This window comes from Microplitis demolitor, chromosome 1 (genome assembly GCF_026212275.2).
Source record: "Microplitis demolitor isolate Queensland-Clemson2020A chromosome 1, iyMicDemo2.1a, whole genome shotgun sequence".
Lineage (NCBI taxonomy): Eukaryota > Metazoa > Arthropoda > Insecta > Hymenoptera > Braconidae > Microplitis > Microplitis demolitor.
This window is the reverse complement of record NC_068545.1, coordinates 5,187,056-5,210,465: the sequence shown is the minus strand read 5'-3', so window position 1 is coordinate 5,210,465 and position 23,410 is coordinate 5,187,056. Positions and strand designations below refer to the sequence as shown.

The window sequence follows — 23,410 nt, the reverse complement described above, 5'->3', positions numbered from 1 at the left end:
TATTTATATCTTTTGATATATTTGTTGATAAAAAAAAACTGTCATCAACTTGAATTAACATCAAAACATAACCTCTATTTATTGATCCGTGCTTAGGGTGGTGTCTACATATTTATATATTTATATCTAATAAAGTGAATGTCCAGTTGTTAGTCAACAGTAAAAAAATGGGAGCAAAAATGATCTAGACAAGTAAGTAAATTTAAAAATAATTATTTAAACTAAATTTATTTTAATTAATTCTGAATATTCATCCAGGTTAAAATAAATTATAAGATCAGAGAACATAAAAAATAATATTATGAAAGTGCGCACTGTCGCTTACAATCAAAAACATCAATCTACTGTTCACAATCCATCAGGAAATTTAAATAAACAAAAAATGAGAAAGTATTATCAGGCAGCTCTAGCTCTTACGGCAGCAGTAAGTTTGATAGCTCTGCTATTTTACAGACATGAGTACAATAAATTACGATTTGTACTCCAAGTGTTCAATTACTTTGGAACACCTCAGAAAAATTCATTCAATTGCACCAACAGTATCCACATCACTGACAAATATTATCAGTCTTCTTCCTGGCAGCGTATTTCTGATGATTTTTATATATACTCAGCTTACAGTTACGACGAAGGAGAAATAAAAGCTATTGGGTTTGGTAAAAGATCTGGTAATAATTATTACTGTCGTGTTCTGTTTGATGACCAGCTGGAGTTCGTTGACGGCAAGTTAATTATACAGAAGATTGATGAGGACCGTCAGGATCTTGGTAATAATGATGATTTTATAGACAATAATGATCAGGACTACAATGGATTTTTATTTACTTGTAAATATGAAAAGCTGCATGACAAGGATGTCGTTGGTGTGGAAATATTTGACGACAAGCTCAAAAATAATGACAATAAGCCAATTATTCAAGTCCAGACTCTGGATAATAGTTTAAATCATAATAAAACAAAGACCATCATCTGCGTAGCACCGCCGGTATCAAAACCATTGAAACATATTGATATGATAAGCTTCCTGGCTTTCCATGACTACATTGGGTGGGATAATTTTATTGTTTATGACTATGGGATTCCTTATGTTTTCAATGAGGCTGTCAAAACGATGTCCATGGTCTCAAATGTTCAATGGAACTTCACTTACACGACGACCTCGTGGAATTTTCCTTACGCACAAGTTCCCAGACGTGTTATGAGAAATTTAATAGAAGCTGATTGTCTGTATCGCACGTACACACGTGCTAATTTGGCGGTAACTCTAGCTTGGGATGAGTATGTCAATCTCAAGTATCATACTTCCGTAGAACATGTGCTGTCAGATTTAAATAAAGTAAATGGTAAAATAGATGATAAGTTTCGTGTTAATGCTGTAATATTTTGTACTGATTACGCTGATAGTGACTCGGTAAATTCACCTACTCCTGTGATATTACGTACGACACGTAGACTACGGACTGTTGATAAAAATGAACCGTTATTTATTTATAAGCTTGATCATATTTCTAGCAATGACGTTACGCAGCAGGATATGGATGAGTTGATGATTATTAATCGTTATCAGAAATGCAATACTAATGATAGACGGCAAATTAGTAATGGAGTTCTGAGATTCGCTGAATCAATGCCGAGTTCACAAATATTTCAGTATTATATTACTGGTAAATTGTTCAGCTATAATTAATTAAGAGCATTCTCAGACAATAGTCTCCACTTTCTAAAAATATTCAATGACTGAACTGTCAACCGCATTAAAATTTTATTAATTAACAAAGAAATTGAAGGATTAATTTAAAAAAGTACGACGTAATTACAATTTGCTGATTTAAAAAAAATACTTACAATTGACATCAATTAGGAGTTAAACAAAATTTGTTAAATAAATTTAGTAAAATATTCATGTCAATTTTATAATTAGAATTTTCAAAATTTGTTGGCTAAAATTTATTCAACAAATTTCGTTGGATTCCTAATTGATGGCAATTGTTATTTTTTTTAAAATCTATAATTCAGTGAAATTGTAACTATGGTGTCCCTTTTTCAATTAACGCTTTAAATTTCTTTTAACTAATTAATCAAATTTAAATACCAATATGATAATAAAACATTTTTATGATAATAGGAAATACCCTAAATTAATTAAGGACATTCTCAGAGGATTCCCTCTCCTTAACTTTTTAAAAATATGCAATGACGTCGAACTATCAACCGAATTAAAATTTTATTAATTAATTGAAATTTAATTACAACTTTGCCAAGAGATTAAAAAAAATTACTTATAATTGACATTAATTAGGAGCTAAAAGAAATTTGGAAAATAAATTTCAATAAAATCTCTATGTCAATTTTATAATTTATTTACCAAATTTTGTTTAACTTCTAATTGATAACAACTGTAAGTACTTTTTTTAAAAATTTACATCTCAGTTCGTATTTTACCCAAGTAAGACACTTCGCTGTATGACATCTAAAAGATAAGTTTTGAGGCTGTTTACTGACCTATTGATGACATCAAAATGTTGACAAAATAATCAGAAATTTGTGACCGAAAAAATTTCTGCTCAAAGACTTGATACAAGTAACGACAAAAATTAAATTACTAAGTCATCTAAACGAATTTTTCATTGAAATTACTTTTTTAAGAAGGGAAAGAGAACCTAAATGTTCTATGACTCCCAGGACCAACATCTCTACGTCTTATTTATTTAAGAAAACTCGTCTTTGAGGCATTGAATATTTTTAAAAAATGGGACATCTGAAAATGCCCTTAATAATTTAAATTAAATAAAATTCTTAAGCTTCATGACAATGCACAAAAATTTTTCTAGTACAAGTCGTAAGCACAAGACATTAGGATTTTTAAATAAACCATAATTGTAAGATTTTTTGTATGCTTGAATTATTATTAAACTCTATTGTTCAAAGTACAGACTTTTATTTAAATTGCTTTGATTTTTTTTATAAATTTTATTTGGTAAATAGTGAAAAGATAATTGAAAAAAAATATTCAAAAATAAGCAAGTACTTAAATAGTCAATTGTCTACTTTAGACGCTGCATGATTGCTGAATTTTTTAGACCAGCTTCTTCGATGGTCTTTTTGTCTTCAGTCAATTCTTTAGTGGGATAAGTCGTAGACAAAGTAAAGTCTTGAGCTGCGTACTGTGGCCGCATCGTTGTAATGAAACGTCTTATGTCGCCGACGGTGTGAGTGAGATTGAACTGCTCACGGATATTTTGACCATCGGCTAATCTTATTTGAATTGTTGTAACTGGATTGTTGGTGTCCACATTGAGCTGTGTACGGGCTAAAGATTCATTGGCAGACTGGTCTGCTGGGTCTGTTGGCATTGTCATTCCAACAGTTGCTGGTGATGGGCTAAATGTAAAATTAGACATAAATTTTTTTTTTTATCCTTAATTAGATAAAAGCCCCTATACACGCTCACTTTTCATTGGAGTGAGATTAAATTACTTAATATAAATTAATAAATAAAATGAAAAGCCATATTTTTTTTTTATAGTTATTTTTTGAAGTTTCGAGTTTTAGAATAAAATTTTAGTTTGAAGAATAATCTTCATAATTAATTATTATTAATTTTTTAAATAAGATCCTTGAGTGTACCCATAGTCGCTCACTAAAAGTTGTCATGTACCATTACTCGATCAACACATGGCCCTATAGTCGCTCAAAGACAATATCAATTAAACTATCATAAGTTTATTGATTTAGACAAATAATTTATAAATTATATTACTTTATTCTTTCATAATATAAAATTTCATGAATTTTAAAAATATATTTAATAAGATTTAGTTATAAGAATTCTTAAAAAAATTGACGTAATCTGAATTTAATCTAACGAATGAACGTTAAAGTAAAAAATGCCCGGCTGAGCGCGATTTTGAAAACAGTCACTTAATTTAAATTTATAATCTCTTATAAAATAATTTGATACATGATATTTTAATATATTTAGATTCACAAATAATTATTTATTAATAATAATTTATTTTAGTAGAAATTTTTCTTTATAAAAAACGCATTAAACTGTTACAGTGAGCGACTAATGGTACTGAGCGGGTATAGAGACTTTTACTTTATTAAATAATAAAACAATAAAAAATTACCTTCCTAACATATGCCCACGTCCAGCGAAGGCTTTAACTTTAGTCTTTTGAGGCACATAATCTTCATGGTGATGATCTTCAAGATCAAGACGTACTTCAGTACCTTGAACTTCCTGGCGCAATTCCATTGGAATTTCTCCTCGTTTAATAGTTTCCATGAATTCGCGGTTCTGAGGCTCGTTGTAAGGACGTAACTCACTGTCATTTATTGTAAACCCTTCACGCCAAAGCTTCAATGTAATTACTCCAGCTTCCGATGGACGTTGACTCGATGCACCAGGAATAACTAAAAAAAATAAAAAAGTAATCAATGATCCTGGTTAGCAGACAATTAGCAATGTTCTGATTTTTTTTTCTAACAAATCAATTGCAAAAAAAATAAAAGTAAAAATATGCACATGTAGAAAATGAAAAAAACCATAGATGTAATTTTTCAAATATTTTTTTTCTTATAATTTATCGTTTCTAAAAAAAATAAAAAATTATTAGACGTCAACTGCCTTTAGTATCATAATAATCAATTGATTATACATGATTGCAAATATAATTACATATGTGATTAAATAAAATATACCTTCAGTATCACTACTAGTTTGACCTAATTTATAACCAGTTCCACTAAAAGTACTAGGTCTCTGTTGCTGAGAACTCGCTCTCTCATCAACAGGAATCGATTGATCTTGACATGATTTAAACATATCACTGATGATGTCATTTTTTTTCTTATTCGGTCCTAGTATTTGCTGGCCACTGTGCTCCGAACCACCGGCATAAAATGCTTGGCCTTCTTCATCAGAACTACTGTCTTTATCTTGCAGAGACGCTAGTGTTCGTATTTTAGAATTTTGTTTGGATTTACTCGATGAAGGCTTTGATGGTTCCATAGTACTTGACTCTTCGACTTCTGGCTGAGATAACGCTTCTGTAAACTGGTTTATTACGTGGTCCAAAACTGGCTCTTCTTCAATGGGACCTTGGTCTCCGTACTCGTAGAAGTTTGTTAAGGCGACCTAATTTTTTTTTTAATTTATTTAATTTATTAGTAGTAATTATAAGAATAATAATAATTATAATAATGAAAACTATAGTTATTATTATTTATATATTATCAGTGTACGTAAAGTTAGAAATGAGACTAATAAAGAACATGAAATACCGTGCATAAAATAATAAATAAAAATTCAATCTTTCATGAATAAATAATTTTAAAAAATAATAATAATAATTGATGTTGGTATTTCATAAATGCTGTCTCACCTCTAACTGCCAAGCTGACGAGGCTAGATAAAATTCTGCTCTTTCACGATCAACACTAGTTACATCCATGAATTGGGATATAAGATCTTCCTCCATGGTGTTTTTTTATAATATATTTTATTAATAATATTATTATTGTCAATAATAAATAAGTTTTTGTAAAAATAAACCAAACAAAATTTTTAAATAAATCACCTCGATTTAATTATTTTATTAAATCTCCAACACAAATGTCTTCAGTTATTATTTAACAGCGTAAATTGTTAATAGATAATTCTAACCTCTAGCTCGTTGTCTTTTATTGTGTTGTCATTTGTCGTTTTATTTTATTGTTTTTTATATTTTTTATTTCATGACTCATGACCAAAAACTTTTTTATATTTTCTTTGTTATCGAGATGAGGAACAGAAGAAGAAAGAAAGAATATTCCGATAGCGCCATTTTTAAAACTTTTCATTGTGAGTGTAGCCATGAAACAATTTATTAATTTTGAATAAATAAATAAATTAATTAAAATAGTCGAGTTGGAAAAAAGACGCAGAGCAGCAAAATTTTTGCGCGAAACGCGTGTTTTTTATTTTTTGTTTTTAATATTTTAAATATTTCTATCATAATAATGAGGATCTAAGTAAGTGGAGTTGTAGCAACTGACGGTCCAATAGCGGCAGTCAGTATCATCGACAATGGCAGTAGTAGTCCATACGTTTAAATAGAAACACAGTATTGTGGCGTCGTATAAAATTGTGCAGTGATTGTAAAATTTATCTTTTATTAATTTAAATTGTATAAAGTATTTGTGGTGTAATTAAGTGCTAGTTGTAAAGTGATAAGTGACCAGTTCTAGTGTAAAGTGGTAAGTGTTCAGTGCAAGTGTTGAGGTTGCGAGTTGCTGATGCTGATGACTTCCAAGTTCCTGAGCAAAATCATCTGGCTTCGTCTGGTGGGGAAATAGCAGTTAAGTGACGTTTTTTAGCTGCAGTACACTTGGAGCAATTTAATTCCAATCTCCAAGTGTATTAGGACACCCTTCTGCATACTATTTCTCCACCAAGGTTTGTTCAAGCACTTGCGTGTTTTTTTTTTTTTAACTTTTTAAATATTTTGCTGTCATATTCTGCCACCATTTTAATTTGACGTACGATTTTTAGTTTTCTCCAATTTCTAATAATTTATTTTTCAAATTTTTAAATTTACCGCGCAAGTAATAAGAATAATTAATAACCCAAATAAATCTTAATAAATTAAAAATAAAATTTTTAACTCAAGAATTTCTTTAAAATATTAATAGAAAATTTATATAAAAATCAGAACTTGTTATCACTGGGTACATAGATTTTAAATGGTTAATATTGAGCGAACTTTTTATTACATAAAAATAATTAAATTTAAAATATAATAATTATAACATAAAGTACTTATTTTTTTAATATTTAAAGAAAGATTATTAAAGAATGTAAGTTAAAGAAATATAAATTAAATAAAATTAGAGGATTCAATTCGTTTTCCATAGATGGCGATGCGAGTTTAGTCTTTTCGGTTTTATGCCAATTCGTAAAGTGGCGCTTATGCGAAACAATGGTATTCACTTTTTACTAAGCATGTGGTCGAAATTAGGTAAAATCTAACCTCTAAAGTCTAGTGTTTACATAAATTAACTTTCCCAAAATAAAAATAAAGAAAAGATTTAAAATAAATAAAATTAATATTCAAAAAACAAAACGTCAGATAGTAAAAATTTTCTAGTTGCTGTGAAATCAACTAGAAAACAAAATAAAATAATTCGGAATGGTGTGTCAATGTGAAATGTCTGTTACCTTACCAAAAAATGACATTATTAAAAAATTTAGAGAACATTATTTACAGTGGAGACTTTTAAGAGTGAAATAGTACTGGTTATAATTTAAATATTGCGTAATTAATTATTTGAATTAATTTTGTAAATTATATACTGGAAGTTTATTGAAATCCTAGTTTATTTTTTATTTATTATACTTAGATAGTCTAAATTAAAGTAAATAAAATAATAAATATATAAAATGAGGATCGTTGATTCAGATAAGCTGATACAGCTTCAGAAAAAACCAGAATCCATAAGAAATATTTGTATACTAGCTCATGTAGATCATGGGAAGACGACATTAGCAGATTCATTAGTAGCAAGCAATGGTATAATATCATCAAAGCTTGCTGGCAAGCTGCGTTACTTGGACAGTCGTCATGATGAACAGCAGCGCGGGATAACTATGAAGTCTAGTTCAATAGCACTCTACCATACGTATAATGATAATGAATATTTATTAAATATTATAGATTCACCAGGACACGTTGATTTTTCATCAGAAGTGTCGACAGCTGTACGTCTGTGTGATGGAGCTGTCGTAATTGTCGACGTCATTGAAGGAGTATGTCCACAAACACGAAGTGCCTTGTCAATGACGTACGTCGAGGGTCTCAAGCCAATCCTGGTACTAAACAAAATAGATCGTCTGATCACCGAGACAAAATTGGCTCCTCTGGATGCTTATATTTATCTGACCCAAGTACTGGAGCAAGTAAATGCAGTAGTAGGTGATCTTTTTGCCAGTGATATGATGGAACGTGAAGAAAAAGTCGAATCTAATGATAGTATAAATGACAGTACGTCAGATAATAATTTAATCCAGCGTCCAGTTACTGATTGGCAGTCGGTGCTTGAAGAAACTGATGATTCAAATTTATATTTTTCTCCTGAACGTGGTAATGTATTATTTGCAAGTGCTATTGACGGATGGGGATTTGGAATTGAAGAATTTGCTAAAATATATTCGGAAAAACTTGGGTTTAGTCAGCGAGTTTTAATGAAAACGCTATGGGGTGATTATTATTTGAATATGAAGACAAAGAGGATCATGAAAGGCGCGCAGGAGAAAGCTAAGAAACCGTTATTTGTATCATTGATTTTGGAAAGCTTGTGGACACTCTACGAAACGGTTTTTGTTAAAAAGGATAGAGAAAAAATGGTCGGTATGGTTGATAAATTAAATATTAAATTAACATCACGAGATTTGAGAGTTACTGACTTTAAGGTACTACTTCAAACAATAGCTTCTTTGTGGCTACCGCTGTCACGTGCTTGTCTAAATATGGTTTGTAATAATGTACCAGCACCTCATCAGTTACCGAGTGAAAAAATCAGACGGTTGATGAGTGGCCATAAAGAATTTAAAGCACTTCCTGAAGAAACTCAGGTACTGGAGAAAGCATTTTTAGATTGCAGCACTTCGCCTGAAGCACCGGTTATTGTTTTTGTATCTAAAATGTTTTCAGTTGAAAAACTAATGCTTTCAGAATTTAAAACAAAGCCACTGACTGCTGAAGAATTGGAACGAAGGCGTGAAATAATAAGACAGAAACATGCGATAAAAGAATCTGAGAAACGTGATCAAGAATCAGTAAAACGTGATCAAGAATCAGATAAACGTGACCAAGAATCAGTACAAAAGGTTTATGAAACTCATGAAATAGATACAAATAATAAAGAAGAAATTGATGATACTGCAAGTGAAGTTCTTATTGGATTTGCTCGTGTATATTCAGGTATAATTAAAATAGGTAGTGAATTATTTGTTTTAGGTCCGAAACATAATCCCGAGTTCGTAATTGAAAAGAAAAGTAAGGGAGAGTCAATAGAACCGGGTAAATCATTGAAAGAATTAAAATCAGGATGGCATGTGACCAAAGTCACAGTTACTAGATTGTACATAATGATGGGTCGTGAATTGGAGAGTATTGATCAAGTGACAGCTGGTAATGTTGTGGGAATCGGTGGACTAGAAGATCATGTTCTTAAAACCGCGACTTTGTCATCAACAATGATGTGTCCTTCGTTTACCGAGCTGACATTGCTGACAGTGCCGATTCTTAGAGTTGCTTTGGAACCAAAACGTCCGGGCGACCTCAATAAACTAATTAATGGTCTGAAGTTATTGAATCAAGCTGACTGCTGTGCTGTCGTTCACATTCAGGAAACTGGAGAAGTTGTCCTCAATACTGCCGGTGAAGTTCATTTGGAACGGTGTCTTGATGATCTTAAGTTAAGATACGCGAAAGTTGATATAAAAGTATCGGAACCGATTATTCCATTCCGTGAGACTGTCGTGCCGCCACCGATTGTTGATATGGTAAACGAAACTATCGAGAACAAAACTAAAGACGAGCCTGTTTTCATTGAATACTCGATGGGAAATGATAAATATATTATTGAGATTGATGCCAAACCGCTACCGGAAAGTGTTACTAAGCTGCTGGATGATAATCGTGACTTGATAAAACAACTTGACTTACATTGGGAACGAATGGTTAAATCTGAATCTCTTGCCAATTCTTTTAACAATCTGACAATCGATGAAACGTCTCCCATCAGTAGTTCAAAGGTCGAGGTATTTAAAAAAGAACTTGAGCAGGCTCTGAAAGAGAGTAAGTTAGAAAGTGTCAATAAAATTTGGTCATTTGGACCAAAAAAATGCGGGCCTAATATACTTATCAATGCTACTGATTACAAAAGAATGCCGTTTTGGATCAGACAGAATCAATCGGCTAATGATTTTCGTGCTTTGTGAGTTTTTATTTTGTTTATGATAAATAATTAATTAGTGATGATTTTTTACTGATGGATTTTTTATTTTTTAAGGTATGACAGTAGTATTATTAATGGATTCCAATTAGCAACAATTGCTGGGCCTCTATGCGAAGAACCAATGAGAGGTGTCTGTTTTATTATTAAAAAATGGGAGAAAGTTATGAAAGATATTGAAAGGTAATTATTATTATATTAAATTAATTATTATTATTATTTTTTTTATGATACGGAAGTTAACTGACGTTTAATAATTTTTGAATTTTTTTAAAAACGATAAATTGCAAAAAAAAAAATATTTAAAAAATTGCACCTATAGCTTTTTTAATTTTCTACATGTGCATTTTTTATTTCTTGTAATTGATTTGTTGAAAAAAAAAATTCGAAAATTTTTTATTTTCTGCTGACTTTAGACAATATTTTTGAAAAATATTTCATTACCTGACTATAATTATTACTTGATAATTTTTTTTTTTTAGTGAACCTAGTGATCAAAGTAACAAAAAAGTTAACGAAGAGACAGAAAGGTATTTTTTTAGTTTTAAAAAAATAATTATTTTTCAGTGTCTTGTAGTAATTAAAATGTAAATGTGAGTTAATTTTTAAAAGAAAATTAATTATTCTTAATTACAGTGAGTCCGGTCAAAGTAAACAGAAAGTGAAAAAAGAAACTGAAAGGTACGATAGTTTTTTTGAAAAGTAATTATTATTTAGTAAGAGCACATAAAAAATTTAAATGGATAACTTTATTTATTTTTATTATTATAATTACTGGTTATAGTGAGTATAGTAATAGTCAAAGTCAAAGTAACTTGAGTGGTCAATTAATATCAGCATTCAAAGAAGCCTGTCGTCGTGCTCTCAGCATGCGACGACCTCGACTAATGACACCGATGTACTCATGCAGCGTATTGGTCAACTCGGATGTTCTTGGTGAGTTTAATCATCATTTTATTAACACTCTCTAAATAAAAGTCGATTTAATAACCGCTTTAAAAACGTCAAACCAGTTGTTTAAATTTTTTATTTTATCACTTTATTTTATATATAAATTTTTTTTTATGTTGATTACGACATTTTATAATTAGCTACCGAATTTAATCGAATTGGTTTTTTTACGATATAGTTTATAACTAATCGTCTTAATTTATTTACACAAAAATAGTAATAATAGTAATAGTAATAGTAATAATAACTTATAAATATAATTGTTATACTGGAGTATTGGCGCGTCTAAAAAAAGTTATTGATATATAGCGAATAAAAAATATTGAGAAATGACACAAAAAAAAAAATTGATGATAGCGGGATAATAAATAAAATAATGAATTTATGTTACGATAAATATCAATTGCGATAAATTAGTATACGTTTTTTTTTTTTTATATTAAAATCACGAGTGTCAATTCCAGTCTGCAGATTTCATTAATTCCGGTACTCTGTGCCATGGGAATGTCAATTTATCATTTTCAAAATAATCTTCCCCTGTTTCTATACCTGAAACATAAATAATAATTAATTACAAATATGATGTCACGTTTGGAAAATTGAAAATAATAAGTAATAATATTATTGAGTTCAAAGAACTTTAATATTGAATTTTAAAATAATAGGAAGTTGTACAGTTGGCCTACAGGCTCAGGGTCAATTGAATGTTTTATTCATTTTATATAAAACGTGTAATAGAGAGAAATGCATAGTAACAATTACTGTAGCGAATTGCAGTGATACAGGATAAAAAATTATTTAAATAACTAAGGAAGTATCAACATGGAGTAAGAAGTGATTGTAAGGATAATCCCTAATAACATGGGAATGATTCTCATGTTGATAGAAATCAATCCTATAAACACAGGCAAACGGTACAATAATATGTTAAGTTATATAAGTACTACGGAGCATAGTAATCGTTAGTATCAATTTATATCCGCAAACTAGAATATAATTATTTATAATGTTAAATGCACAGTTTTTAATTTTGTGTATTTTGTGAAAAAATTTTTTGGTTAATATTTGGGCTGATTTTCAACACAAATCTGTTAATTCACCACGAACAGCTTGTGTTATTTTGCTTTAACAGATTTTCTATGTTAAATGATTAGAAAATCTGTAATGTAACACATTTATTGTGTTGTTCGAAGATTAGCGCAAAATTTGTGTTTAGCTAAACACTCCCGTGCGTTTCTTCATTACTATAACCAAGGAAAGCATTGTAGGCATTGTCGGCAAGGAAACTTAGATTATAATTAAATATAATCAAAGATAATTTTCATATTTTTACGATCAGGTTCAATGATTTTCTTACTCTCATTCTACGGGATGATAATTCATAGCTCCGTTTTATAGAAAAATTACAGAAAGAATTAATTGTTTGCTGAATTATGTTATACTTAGCGTAGATCAGTAATCTTGAGTTGGTTAGATTATGTGTTTATATTTATTAATTAATTTTAAAGCCATTCTCAGTACCCCTCCTACTTTTTGAAAATTTTCAAAATTAATTAAAAAAAAATGAAAGTAATTGAAGAAAGGAAAATTTTGCTAAGATGTAGATTTAAAAAAAACTTACAGTTGACATCAATTAGGAGATAAACGAAATTTGGAAAATAAATTTCAATAAATCTTTATGTAAATTTAAAAATTTTGTGGGCTAAAATTTATTCAATAAATTTCGTGTAACTCCTAATTGATGTCAACTGTAAGTAATTTTTTTTTAATTTATAATTCAGCGACTTTGTCTTTTTTTAAATTGATAATTTAATTTTTGTAAATTAATTGATAAAATTTTTATACGCTTTAACATAAAATTTGTATTGAATTTAACACGAAATGTCTAACTGTGTGTTCATAATAAGTATATATAAATATGATAATTATACCAAGAAGATTACGTGTCTGTCTTAACGGGCGTCCTTTTCTGGCTCCTTGGACGCACATCATTCCGAAGACCCGTATACCCGGAACACTAGCGTATGTAGGTTGATCGTGACTCATAGGACCCTCTATAAGACAATACCGTATAATTATTGTTATTATTATCATCAGTTAAAAATAATAATGGTAATAATAACAATAACAATTGTTAAAAAGTAAAAAAAAAGTAAAATTATAAAATAGAATGATCAAAGCATACCTAGGATATTTGTTTCTGGGCATTTACAGATAACTAGGTAATGCGATTTTCCAGTTCTTACATTTTGTAATGCAAGTAATGACCAGTCTCTTGGCATTCTACATTCTCGCATTTCAGCAACTGGTTCACATGTCTTAACTAATGTCAATGCCTAATAATATATGATAAATAAAAATAAACATTAATAATAAAGAAAAAAAATGCAGTAAAATATATAGAATTGGGAGCATGCTGAATAAGTGTTATTTAGCATATCTATATAGATATTAAATCTATATTTAAATTAAATGGACTGATAATATAGAAAATAAAAGGTAATAAACGTAATGAATAAAAATTATAAAAGATATAACTGGAACTTACTCTGGTATGTGGATCAGTAACCAGTTCCGTAGTATGCTGATCATCGGCATCGAGCGATGCACTACAAGGATCCCGATATCTGCTTGGACAAGCACATAATGGCTGAGTAAAATTCAATCTAACATAAACTGCATTACACACTTGTTGAACAGCACATTCTGGTAATAAATAAATATGCTGATTATGTGGATAATAGTGATATTTTGTTGGCTTGGCGAGTGCAGCGCTTGCACCCTCGGGCAATCGTACTCCAGTCTACGACAAAAAACAATAATTTTTGAAAATCCAAAAGTGCATACCTCGATCGCTGATGATAATTACAGTAGGACCTCGTTATAAGACTATTAGTTTCTCTCTTACACTATCGCGATATCTGGTTTATAAAGAAGACAGAATGGTAGTCTTATAACGAGGTCCGACTATATTAATATTTTTTTTTTTTTTAATATTATTTCAATCATTTTTTAAATTTTTTCTTTTAGTTTAATTTTTATTATTTAAAGTTTTTTTAAATATCCCGCCTTTTTTTCATAAATGCCGCTTTTTATTTTTTAATCCTATTGTCACACTAGTGCTGCTGTCAGTAGTTAGTGGAGGAAAAAAAAAACAACAATAATAAAAATTAAAAATGGCAGCTAAATTTTGAATTAATTACCGGTTTTAAGTTTGTTTTATTAATTACTATTAAACAAAAAGAATTTAGATAGTGATTTTCAAAAGGATCCGTGCAACAAAAGATACAAAGCTAATAAAAAAAAATCAGGCCAATTTATTATATTTGTCGAAAAATACCATGGTTCCAAAAATTCATACTAACAATTGACAGCACTGGTTTCTTGGATTACAATAATTCATTTTAAATCAACTGACTAATAAATCGTCTTAATACCGGGCCGAAATTATTCCTTAATAAATTATCTTTGTACTAGTATACAATCAAACCCATCTTCGTGTAATCAAAAAAGTGTAGAAATGATTTAACGCATAAATTAATCGAAAAAATAATTTCGATCGTAAGACACACAGCGTGTTCGCGCTTGATGCGTGCAAAAAAAGTATATAAATATACATATAAAATTTATAAAGGACGGAATAATAAAGATGAATAATAATGAATGAATAATGATTAATAATGAATGGGTTTGATTTAATGAGAATAGTAAATGAGGGTATATCAGATTTGTCAGAGATGCTAAAATAATAATGATGATGATGATGATAATAATAATAAAGAGTTAAGCGTGCCATAAGCTGTACAGACATCGTGTACAAGTAATATTCTTGATAATGATGTTTGTGAAACAACACAGTGAACGGCTGCAGATAAACCGCATACAAGCAACTCTTCCTACCGCAATCATTAAGCGTAACAGACAAAAATCGTGACTTGTACTGAGAAATTCCAATTCTACAAACTACCATCCTGCCTCGAGCCTTGAGCTTTTTAATATTTTATTTTTTACTTTGTTGTTTTTTTTATTAACGATACGCAAGAGTCAGGGAACAAGGGTTTAACGTGTAATTTACAGAGCAGCTTCTGTTGTTACCTATAGCTGAAGCCAAGACTAATAATCTGTGCTGACGGTTACTTAATAACTGCTATTTATATTTGCATTCGTCTTATTTTGTTAGCTCGAGAATAATCATTGTTAACCTCGTGTTAACCTAGAAAATTTTCTATAACTCTCGTGATTTCAAAACTTACCATTATCTATTATTTATGAGTTGTAGCAAATTATGTTTGTTTTGTTAAATAAGTTGTTTTCTTTTAAATTATCGGAATATTTTAACTATTCTAGTACACAATACCATTGTATTCAAAGTTCAAAGTCAAGGGAACCCCCGTTTTTTTTTAATGCGCACTGGCACTGGTTTCGATTGCGCGATAGCGAAAAATAAAAATGCGCGGTAGTTTTAAATTTGCGATAAATTATTAATTATTTAAATCACCGGATAAATGACGTGACGTAATGGATGCTTAGTGTTGATTTAAATTGACGGATAGCGATAATAAATGGTTGAGAATAAAAATTCCAAGCTACTGGGTGAGAAAATAAGAAAATCAAAACTGTTGAATGGTTGAATAAAAATCAAGTGGGTGGATACGAGGAAGTCAGTTAACCGAGACCGTTTCGGTCGCACAAACTCGGTGACATAGAAAAATATTTCTTTCGTTAGCTATCTCATCAGTGTGGTCGTGAAACTAAAACTTATAACCGCCCTATAATTAGTTACATTCATTTTTTTTTTTATTTCATCTTTTATTTTATTTTATTCTTTTCTGGTCTATTCTATTCTATTATAAATTTTTTCTTACTGTAATTTCTAGCGCAAAGTATCAAAGTAGCATTCTTTGACGCCGTAATAATAGTTTTTTATTAAAATATAAAATTTACTCGAGCATTAAAAGTCTGGTTCGTTAATGGTGCGAAACTTTCGGTTAAAAATATTATTATATATTTTTTAAAATCATTAATTCTTATTGTTATTTTTTGTCCTTTCTCATTAAACTTTAAATTACGACAAATTAACTTTTAAATTCTTTTATTTTACATTTATATATATAACCAGTTAATAATTACGAGATCAAATCACCAAGTTGAATTAAATAAATACTATTACATTTTGTTCATAAATGTTTTACTAGTATATGAAATACGGAAGTGGATATAAAGATAGAACAAAGAATATAAAGGCTCTCCTCTAGGCTCTAGGGTCATTAAGGCCACCACGAAGCGTTAATGACTCTTGGGCAAGTACATTCACCTACAACTATTTTAATCATTATTTTTTTTCTCTTTTATAATCAATCATCTTTATAAATAAATATTGGATTTAATATTTCTTCACTGTAGATTTGTTTTATAAAGAAGCTATTATCAAGTAAAATTAACTTTTTAAACTTTTAAATTGTTTGTATAGTAATATTTAAATTTAATATAAAACGTTAAATCTTACCGAGAGTTTCATCTCGGTTACTGATCTAGTAAAGTGATCGTTCTTACTTTCGAGGTCAACTTGAACTCATGCAGTTTGTTTTTAACGAGTTCTGAAGCAGTTAGCCGTACATTCTCCTAAGCCCTCGTGAAACTGGGTCCTACTCTCTTTATATGTATTATACGCAAACATTCATATATATGTATATATCTATATATAAAATATAAGATAAGATATACATGTATAAGATATCGTGTGTTCATCAGCATCTAATACGAATTGACACGAAAGCCAGTCACGCATAGTCATAGAATAAATTATATTTAAAAACAAAAAATGAGAAAAAAAGTTAATACTTAATAATGATTATTAATTTTAAATTATTTAATTGCCTGCATTTATCATCTGGTTTGATGTTGACTTTAGGAGTCTATTAGATTAGCGGCAGATGATGATAAAGTACTCAAAAGGTGAAAATATATGTATATGTTTGTATGTATAAGCTAGATAAATAGCAGCTTTGATAATTAATCACGACAAGTGCAAATGTCATGGATTTTAAAAATAAAAGAAAGTATGCAGAAGTGCACGTCAAGTACGCGAGACAAAGTTTTTATTGTAAAGTAGGATTTGGCGCAACTCTCATGTGAATCATGAGAGTAATAAATACGAGATTGTATTGATGAATAAAAAAATTCCAAGTGAAGAGAGAACTTTCTCTATACATGTTTATATATTTATATATATATAGAAGAATATACATATGTAGATGTGGATGCATGCATGTATTCGTTGCATTGATTCGTACCACAACATGGCCTCCTTTGTGCATACTGAAATAATACACTGCACTCTCACGTGTGATACTATTTCACGGGACAAGAAGAAAGAAAGAAAGAAAGAAAGAAAGAAAGACAATGACTGAGATTTATTTCGTACACGATCGTATGTACTTATCTTGTACCTCGTAAAGATGGATTTTTATTTTTGTCAAACTTTTTTTCAGTGCAGGCGAACCAGACGGTTTATGGCTACTGAAAAATTTCGTGACATTTTATTGTACACAGAAAAAAAATTTTTTTTACCGTAAGAAATATTTTCGTTTTAAATTCGTAATAATGTGGAAAATTTTCTTGGAGCAAGTAAAAATTTTTTGCGTCAAGAAATCCTTTTTTTTCTGTGTATCTGATGTACCTGAAAAACAGAACGTTTTTCGCGCAACAAAAATAAAAAATTTATGTGATTTGACTACTTAAGGAGTAATTTTGTACAATTGGCTTTGAAAGGGTTTTCCAAGAGTCAGTATATATTTATGTAATTCATGTATTACTTAAATATATAAGGGGTAATTAGGAGTGGCCTGCAATTTTCGGCTTACAGCGTGTATGCGAAATATTTCAAAAATTTAGATCCAGTTGATTTTTTACTTTTCGTCTTTTCTTCTATTTTCGTTTCCGAAGACTTTGATTTCAAAGATATTAGAGATTTTAAATTTAAAATTAACTTTTTTTTGTTAGGTTAGAAATTTTCGGTGTTTAAAAAAAAAAGTAAAATTTTAGTTAATGATGGGTATGAAAACAATGCCGTTAAGATAAGAAAGTAAAATGTTTATAATTAGTAGCCTTGATAGGTTTAATAGTGAACAAAATAGATTATGACATTTAATTGTTACGTTTCAGGAGAGAACTAATCATTACTTCCGTATTGCATTTACGAGAAAAAGCATTACTATTCTCGTGTAAATAATTATTGTGAGTAATGAATTTTAAGAAGGAAACTTTGATTAATTACTTTTCTTCTTTTTTATAAATTATCCCTTTTTTTCTAATAAAACTTAGTAATTATTTAATCAATCTTCGTATCGAATTCCTTAAAAATTTTTTTAAATTCCTGAGCGTAAGAACCCAAAAAAAAAAAAAAAAAAAAAAAACAAATCTTTTCATAAAAATAATAAAACTCGTTTTAAAAATATTTATAATAACGCGGTAATATAAAAAAATGATTGTAATAAAATATAATAGATAGCTTCTCACCTCGCCGACGCTGGTGTAATTTATATGAAGTTTTATCTGCGGTCGAATTTTGCTGGGCGGTGACTCACGAGTCTCTTTTGATGATAACGGGCTGGGTGAAGTAACTTCAACTTGTTCAAGTTGAATTTTCTTATAAGCAATTGTACTCGTACCGGCACTATTACTGCTACTGCTGCTGTTATTGCTGTAGTTATTATTATTATTATTACTATTGCTATTGCTATTACTATTGCTGGTACTGGCACCAGTGATTCCAGATATGCTGGTGCTACTGGTGCTTATAGAGTCCGTGGTAATGGCATTTTCTGAAGCTTTAACACGCGCTGCTAACGGAGAAGCTGTGATATTTACAACAGACGTTGTTTTCTTGCTAAAGTTTGAAGAATTCCGGGTGGAAGTCGGAATTATTGTTGATGGTAAAGACATACAGCAGCCACTGCATACCATAATCACCAGAAATGACAATTTCATTGCGAATCAAATAAACTTGTTCTTTTACTTGCTTTATTTTTTTTATCGTTATTATTGTTATTATTATTATTATTATTATATCTATAAATCACTTTGACTGCTCGGTATGCTCAATTAGTCAGCTGGTGTTGAACACACACCATTCGACAGTTCAGTATTTGTGTCTGCAACAACAGAATTTACAATCCATTTTATTTTCATAATTTTCTCATTACAATTCATCTAAATTCTACTATAAATTATAATTAACATCACGTTATTTACTTCAAATCCATCAATCATTTGTTTTTTTCAGTTGTAAGGTAAAAGACCCTATACCCGCTCAGTACCATTAGTCGCTCACTTTAACTGTTTAAGGCGTTTTTTATCATTTATGAAGAAAAATTTCAACTAAAAAAATTATTATTGATAAATAATTATTTGTGGATCTAAATATAGTAAAATATCATGTATCAAATTATTTTATAATAGATTATAAATTAAAATTAAGTGACTGTTTTCAAAATCGCGTATAGCCGGGCATTTTTTACTTTAACGTTCATTCGTTAGATTAAATTTAGATTACGTCAATTTTTTTAAGAATTGTTATAACTATATCTTATTAAATATATTTTTAAAATTCATGAAATTTTATATTATGAAAGAATAAAGTAATATAATTTATAAATTATTTGTCCAAATCAATAAACTTATGATAGTTTAATTGATATTGTCTTTGAGCGACTATAGGGCCATGTGTTGATCGAGTAATGGTACATGACAACTTTTAGTGAGCGACTATGGGTACACTCAAGGATCTTATTTAGAAAAATAATAATAATTTATTATGAAGATTATTTTTGAAACTAAAATTTTATTCTAATACTCGAAACTTCAATAACTATAAAAAAAAATATTGTTTTTTATTTTATTTATTAATTTATATTGAGTGATTTAATCTCACTCCAATAAAAAGTGAGCGGGTATAGGGACTTTTACCTTAAGAATGGTTATCAGATAATTTTGTCCAAGCTTTTCTCTGAAATAAAAGCTCTAAACGCAAAATAAAGACAGACTATAAACTAGCGAAGTGCTCTTCAATTTTTTGATAACTTCCATTTGTTTACGAGAAAAATTTGGACAAAGTTCCCATTTAGTATATAAGTGCAGCAAAGATAGTACCGATTATCGAATTGAGTGCGAATAAAGAAACAAATAAAAACGCGTCTTAATTACATTTCCATAAAAAAAAAAAAAAAAAAAAAATTTCTGAAGAATCGTTAAATTAAATTTTCATTTTTTTACTACATAGTTAAATTTAACTGATCGATCATTCAAATTAAAGTAGATGAGGCTAAAAGTTGCAGTAATTAAAAACTTTCTTTTTGCTAATAAATTTAATTAGATATTTAACGAAAAAAAAGTATGAATAATATTTTTTCACATATAAATAATTTACTTTGACTTACTAAAATAATTGTTAATAATAAGTGACGTGACAATTAAACGGTTGGCTTCCTTATTGTGAGAATAATGCAAATTGATCTCACGTTATACGTTTCTGTCGTTCCATTCATACTGCATCTTCTATATTTTAAATAAAAAAAAGAAAAAAAAAACGATATTACCATACTATCTCTAATTATCATCAAACTAATTAATTTAATTTAATTTCAATACAACATAAGTTTCACCGTAGAGTCAAAAATTTTAATAGAATAACTTTTATATACAAAAGCTCAATCCTTTGTTACAATTTGTAGGGTAAAAAAAGTTGGATTAAAAATAAAAAAAGCAGTAAGATAATTTAAATCTTATGAGGTAGCAAGTTAATATGAGCAGAGAAGAATGAGCATTGAAAGTATAAAGGAGAGATATGCTCGCGTACTCTTAACGGTAACGCGATATTTTTTGACCTGAGATGATATGACAGATTTTACAGTATCCAAATTTGGAGATTAGGCCCAACCTTTTATTTTATCATGTCAAAAAAAATGACATCATAAATGTGAATGAATTATTTATTACCATAATCTTGTTTATTTATTTATGATAAAAATAAATAAATAAAAAGATAATCGATATTAAATTACAGCCTTTCTGAAGGACATTTTTTTTAATGTGTAAAAAATTAAAATCGTATCATTCTCTCTCTAGGACAGGTTGCCCGTGCACTTTCGTTACGCTCCAGAGGAATGAGAGCGCGCGACTTGAAGGTGAACGCTGCAAACACTATATACTATTATTGCTATACATATATATATTTATACATATAAGTACTTATACTTGTATGTATACATATATAAATGTGCAAGTACATATATACATGTATATATATTTATATATACACGCGACTTGGCTGACTGGAGTAAAACGCGCTTGGCTTTGGCTTTGGCCACGGTCAAGGTTCGCCGGCGCTGCATTTGATTGCGTGCGATGAACTCACTGTTGTTGTAACGGAAGTAAACTTTAAATAGCCCTAACATTTTCACGGTTCCCGAATTAACGTTTAACGTTTTATCAACAATCGAAAAGTGACACACATTTGGGCCCTATTAATTAGACCGAAACGTGGTCTAATTCTACTACCGAAATTTTTTTTTCATGATAAACTATTTTCCATTTTTACTTAAAATATTTTAAACGATAGTTTCTCTCACGTATTACCTATCACTTAGCTTTTAAACTACAAAGAAATAATAATATTAAAACTCAACAATGGGAGGTAACAGGGCGTTTGGTGATGCTCTGATGCCTTTTTATTTTAAATTTTAATTGTCATAAAAATAATGTTGGATTTTATCAGTAATGTTATTATTATTTTTTTTGTTATTACTTACAATTTATATTTTTTAAAATCACTTGTTAGTTTACGGTCCGAGTCACGCACGCGATTACGTTTGCCAATTTCAAAGAAATGAAAGTAAAAAATAAATGTAAGATAACTTTATTAATTATTAACACGGCATGCACAAAATACACAACACACCAGAAGGTTATTGACTTAAATAAATATATAAAAGGTATATGAAAAGAAGTATAAATATGAGATGAATTATTTTTGATAATTAAAAATTTTTAGTTAAACTTTGTATTAATAAGTGGATTAGGTTTTTCTAAAATTTCGTCCACTGAAGGTACTGATACTGACTCGGCCTTCAACAATAAACCCGTTGTTGATGTAAACACGCGGCTGTTGCGGCCAGGAAAGTCGGAATACAACTGTGATCTCTCCTAGGAGGAGTCCTGCCTATGAATCCCCGCTAGTCCTACTTACCAACCAACCAGAAATCGCGTGTAACTACTTCGAGATTGTTAGCAAGCGAGTCCGCCAATCGCATGCCCATGGATAAACTCGACAACCCGGGTTTTATTTATTTATTTTTTAAATTTATAAAGGTTTTATCTGAAAAATAGTCCTGGTGGTAAACGGTGGTTAGAGACAAGCACGACAACAACGTCTTTACTTAATACCTAAGACGAGTTGTAGGATCGGTTGCCAATGCAAGTGATAAAATTTATACTTTTTAAATTTAAATGAAAGCTGGTCATTGATGAGGCTGCTAATAAATGACTTTGGTCTATATAACCAGATTTTATTTTTACACATATATGTGGGTATATAGGTATATACTTGTTATAGAAGCAAGTCGAGGTTTTAGAACCCACGCTAGTTTATTGTAAATATTAAAAATATAACCAAGATTTATGGTAAATATTCAATGCTTTATATATTAAACGTGAAATTACTTCCGTTGCTCTTGGGGATAGATAACATGTTGTTTGAAAAATTATTTATAGTACATTTAAGGTGATTTAAGAAGTTATTATAATAACAGTAACAAGATTTTTTATTATTCAGGAATAAAGTATTCATTTTAATTTAAAATTTTTTAATTACAGGCCTCTTTTTTATGAAAAGAAGTTAATTGTTCTTTTTTTATTTTTTTTAACTAAATAATAATTAATTTTTAATTACTGAATAAAATTTTTCGAGAATGTCTTAAATTAAAAAAATTTTTTCGAGAATGGAAAATTTTCAAAAATTTTATTTTTGTAATTAAAATTTAAATACTGTGATTAAGTATAAATGCGATTCAGCTGAACAAGTTATTTTAGTTATGGTTTTATCAAAGAACAAATAAAAAATAATAAATGAATAATTTCTAAGTTTACCCACTTAAAAGTGAAAATCCTGCCCTAATTTAAAAAAAAAAAAAGTTTTTTTTTATTTGATGTCTAATGACGATTAGCAACGGATATGTTTTATGAAACCACAATTTGACCAACTGCCAGTACACCTCAAAGCCTCAAGCTCTTTTATGCAAAGTATTAACGGGTTAGCTCAACTCTAGTCTTATAATAAAAATCATCGTGATAAGTATATTGAAGTTTCCCAAGCAACATATATAACATTAATACACATACATAAATTTATACAGCCCACAGTCATCAAACCCGCATACATACACTCACATACAAGTATATA

The 23,410-nt window shown here is 29.4% G+C and overlaps 4 protein-coding genes across 8 annotated transcripts in view; 2 read left to right on the top strand and 2 right to left on the bottom strand.

Moving 5' to 3' along the window:
* Nucleotides 1-72: 72 nt before the first annotated feature.
* On the top strand, nucleotides 73-1,892 carry LOC103577045 (uncharacterized). The gene is made up of 2 exons (XM_008557527.3): nucleotides 73-192; nucleotides 259-1,892. The coding sequence occupies exon 2, from the start codon at nucleotides 302-304 to the stop codon at nucleotides 1,685-1,687; it is 1,386 nt and encodes a 461-aa protein (XP_008555749.1). The 5' UTR covers nucleotides 73-192; nucleotides 259-301; the 3' UTR covers nucleotides 1,688-1,892.
* Nucleotides 1,893-2,926: 1,034 nt separating this feature from the next.
* Nucleotides 2,927-5,774, bottom strand: LOC103577053 (NSFL1 cofactor p47). Of its 3 annotated transcripts, none has more exons than XM_008557539.2 (4): nucleotides 5,391-5,579; nucleotides 4,708-5,143; nucleotides 4,134-4,419; nucleotides 2,927-3,381 (listed from the first exon to the last, which is right to left on the bottom strand). In XM_008557539.2, exons 1-4 carry the CDS (start codon nucleotides 5,484-5,486, stop codon nucleotides 3,045-3,047), a joined length of 1,155 nt encoding a protein of 384 aa, XP_008555761.1. In that variant the 5' UTR covers nucleotides 5,487-5,579; the 3' UTR covers nucleotides 2,927-3,044. The 3 variants fall into 3 exon arrangements, with proteins under 3 accessions (XP_008555761.1, XP_008555779.1, XP_008555770.1); XM_008557557.2 differs by lacking the exon at nucleotides 5,391-5,579 and adding an exon at nucleotides 5,672-5,774 and having other exon boundaries at nucleotides 2,929-3,381; XM_008557548.3 differs by lacking the exon at nucleotides 5,391-5,579 and adding an exon at nucleotides 5,586-5,768 and having other exon boundaries at nucleotides 2,929-3,381.
* A 1,184-nt stretch (nucleotides 5,775-6,958) lies between these two features.
* The window catches only part of LOC103577096 (elongation factor-like GTPase 1), a 33,173-nt gene continuing 16,721 nt past the window's right edge, over nucleotides 6,959-23,410 (top strand). The window contains exons 1-5 of the mRNA XM_053737253.1: nucleotides 6,959-9,984; nucleotides 10,060-10,185; nucleotides 10,485-10,532; nucleotides 10,639-10,683; nucleotides 10,787-10,938. Coding sequence (XP_053593228.1) covers nucleotides 7,427-9,984; nucleotides 10,060-10,185; nucleotides 10,485-10,532; nucleotides 10,639-10,683; nucleotides 10,787-10,938 — 2,929 coding nt within the window. The 5' untranslated portion in view covers nucleotides 6,959-7,426. The remainder of the gene's footprint in view (nucleotides 9,985-10,059; nucleotides 10,186-10,484; nucleotides 10,533-10,638; nucleotides 10,684-10,786; nucleotides 10,939-23,410) is intronic.
* LOC103577079 (uncharacterized) lies at nucleotides 11,228-22,148 on the bottom strand. Of its 3 annotated transcripts, none has more exons than XM_008557579.2 (7): nucleotides 22,073-22,148; nucleotides 20,391-20,508; nucleotides 18,472-19,106; nucleotides 13,502-13,756; nucleotides 13,139-13,289; nucleotides 12,885-13,007; nucleotides 11,228-11,502 (listed from the first exon to the last, which is right to left on the bottom strand). In XM_008557579.2, exons 3-7 carry the CDS (start codon nucleotides 18,940-18,942, stop codon nucleotides 11,408-11,410), a joined length of 1,095 nt encoding a protein of 364 aa, XP_008555801.1. In that variant the 5' UTR covers nucleotides 18,943-19,106; nucleotides 20,391-20,508; nucleotides 22,073-22,148; the 3' UTR covers nucleotides 11,228-11,407. The 3 variants fall into 3 exon arrangements, with proteins under 3 accessions (XP_008555801.1, XP_008555805.1, XP_008555812.1); XM_008557583.2 differs by having other exon boundaries at nucleotides 21,762-22,118; XM_008557590.2 differs by lacking the exon at nucleotides 20,391-20,508 and having other exon boundaries at nucleotides 21,762-22,118.

What these genes read in the sequence shown, in the direction of transcription:
- LOC103577053 (XM_008557539.2), bottom strand. Translation starts at nt 5,486, where the DNA reads ATGGAGGAAGATCTTATATCCCAATTCATGGATGTAACTAGTGTTGAT. An exon ending in CGTCAGCTTGGCAGTTAGAG is followed by an intron (nt 5,144 to 5,390) that starts GTGAGACAGCAT and finishes AAAAAAAATTAG; the next exon opens with GTCGCCTTAACAAACTTCTA. An exon ending in CGTGGGCATATGTTAGGAAG is followed by an intron (nt 3,382 to 4,133) that starts GTAATTTTTTAT and finishes TTTTACATTTAG; the next exon opens with CCCATCACCAGCAACTGTTG.
- LOC103577079 (XM_008557579.2), bottom strand. Translation starts at nt 18,942, where the DNA reads ATGAAATTGTCATTTCTGGTGATTATGGTATGCAGTGGCTGCTGTATG. An exon ending in ATTACACCAGCGTCGGCGAG is followed by an intron (nt 13,757 to 18,471) that starts GTGAGAAGCTAT and finishes TTTTTGTCGTAG; the next exon opens with ACTGGAGTACGATTGCCCGA. An exon ending in TTACTGATCCACATACCAGA is followed by an intron (nt 13,290 to 13,501) that starts GTAAGTTCCAGT and finishes ATATATTATTAG; the next exon opens with GCATTGACATTAGTTAAGAC.
- LOC103577045 (XM_008557527.3), top strand. Translation starts at nt 302, where the DNA reads ATGAAAGTGCGCACTGTCGCTTACAATCAAAAACATCAATCTACTGTT.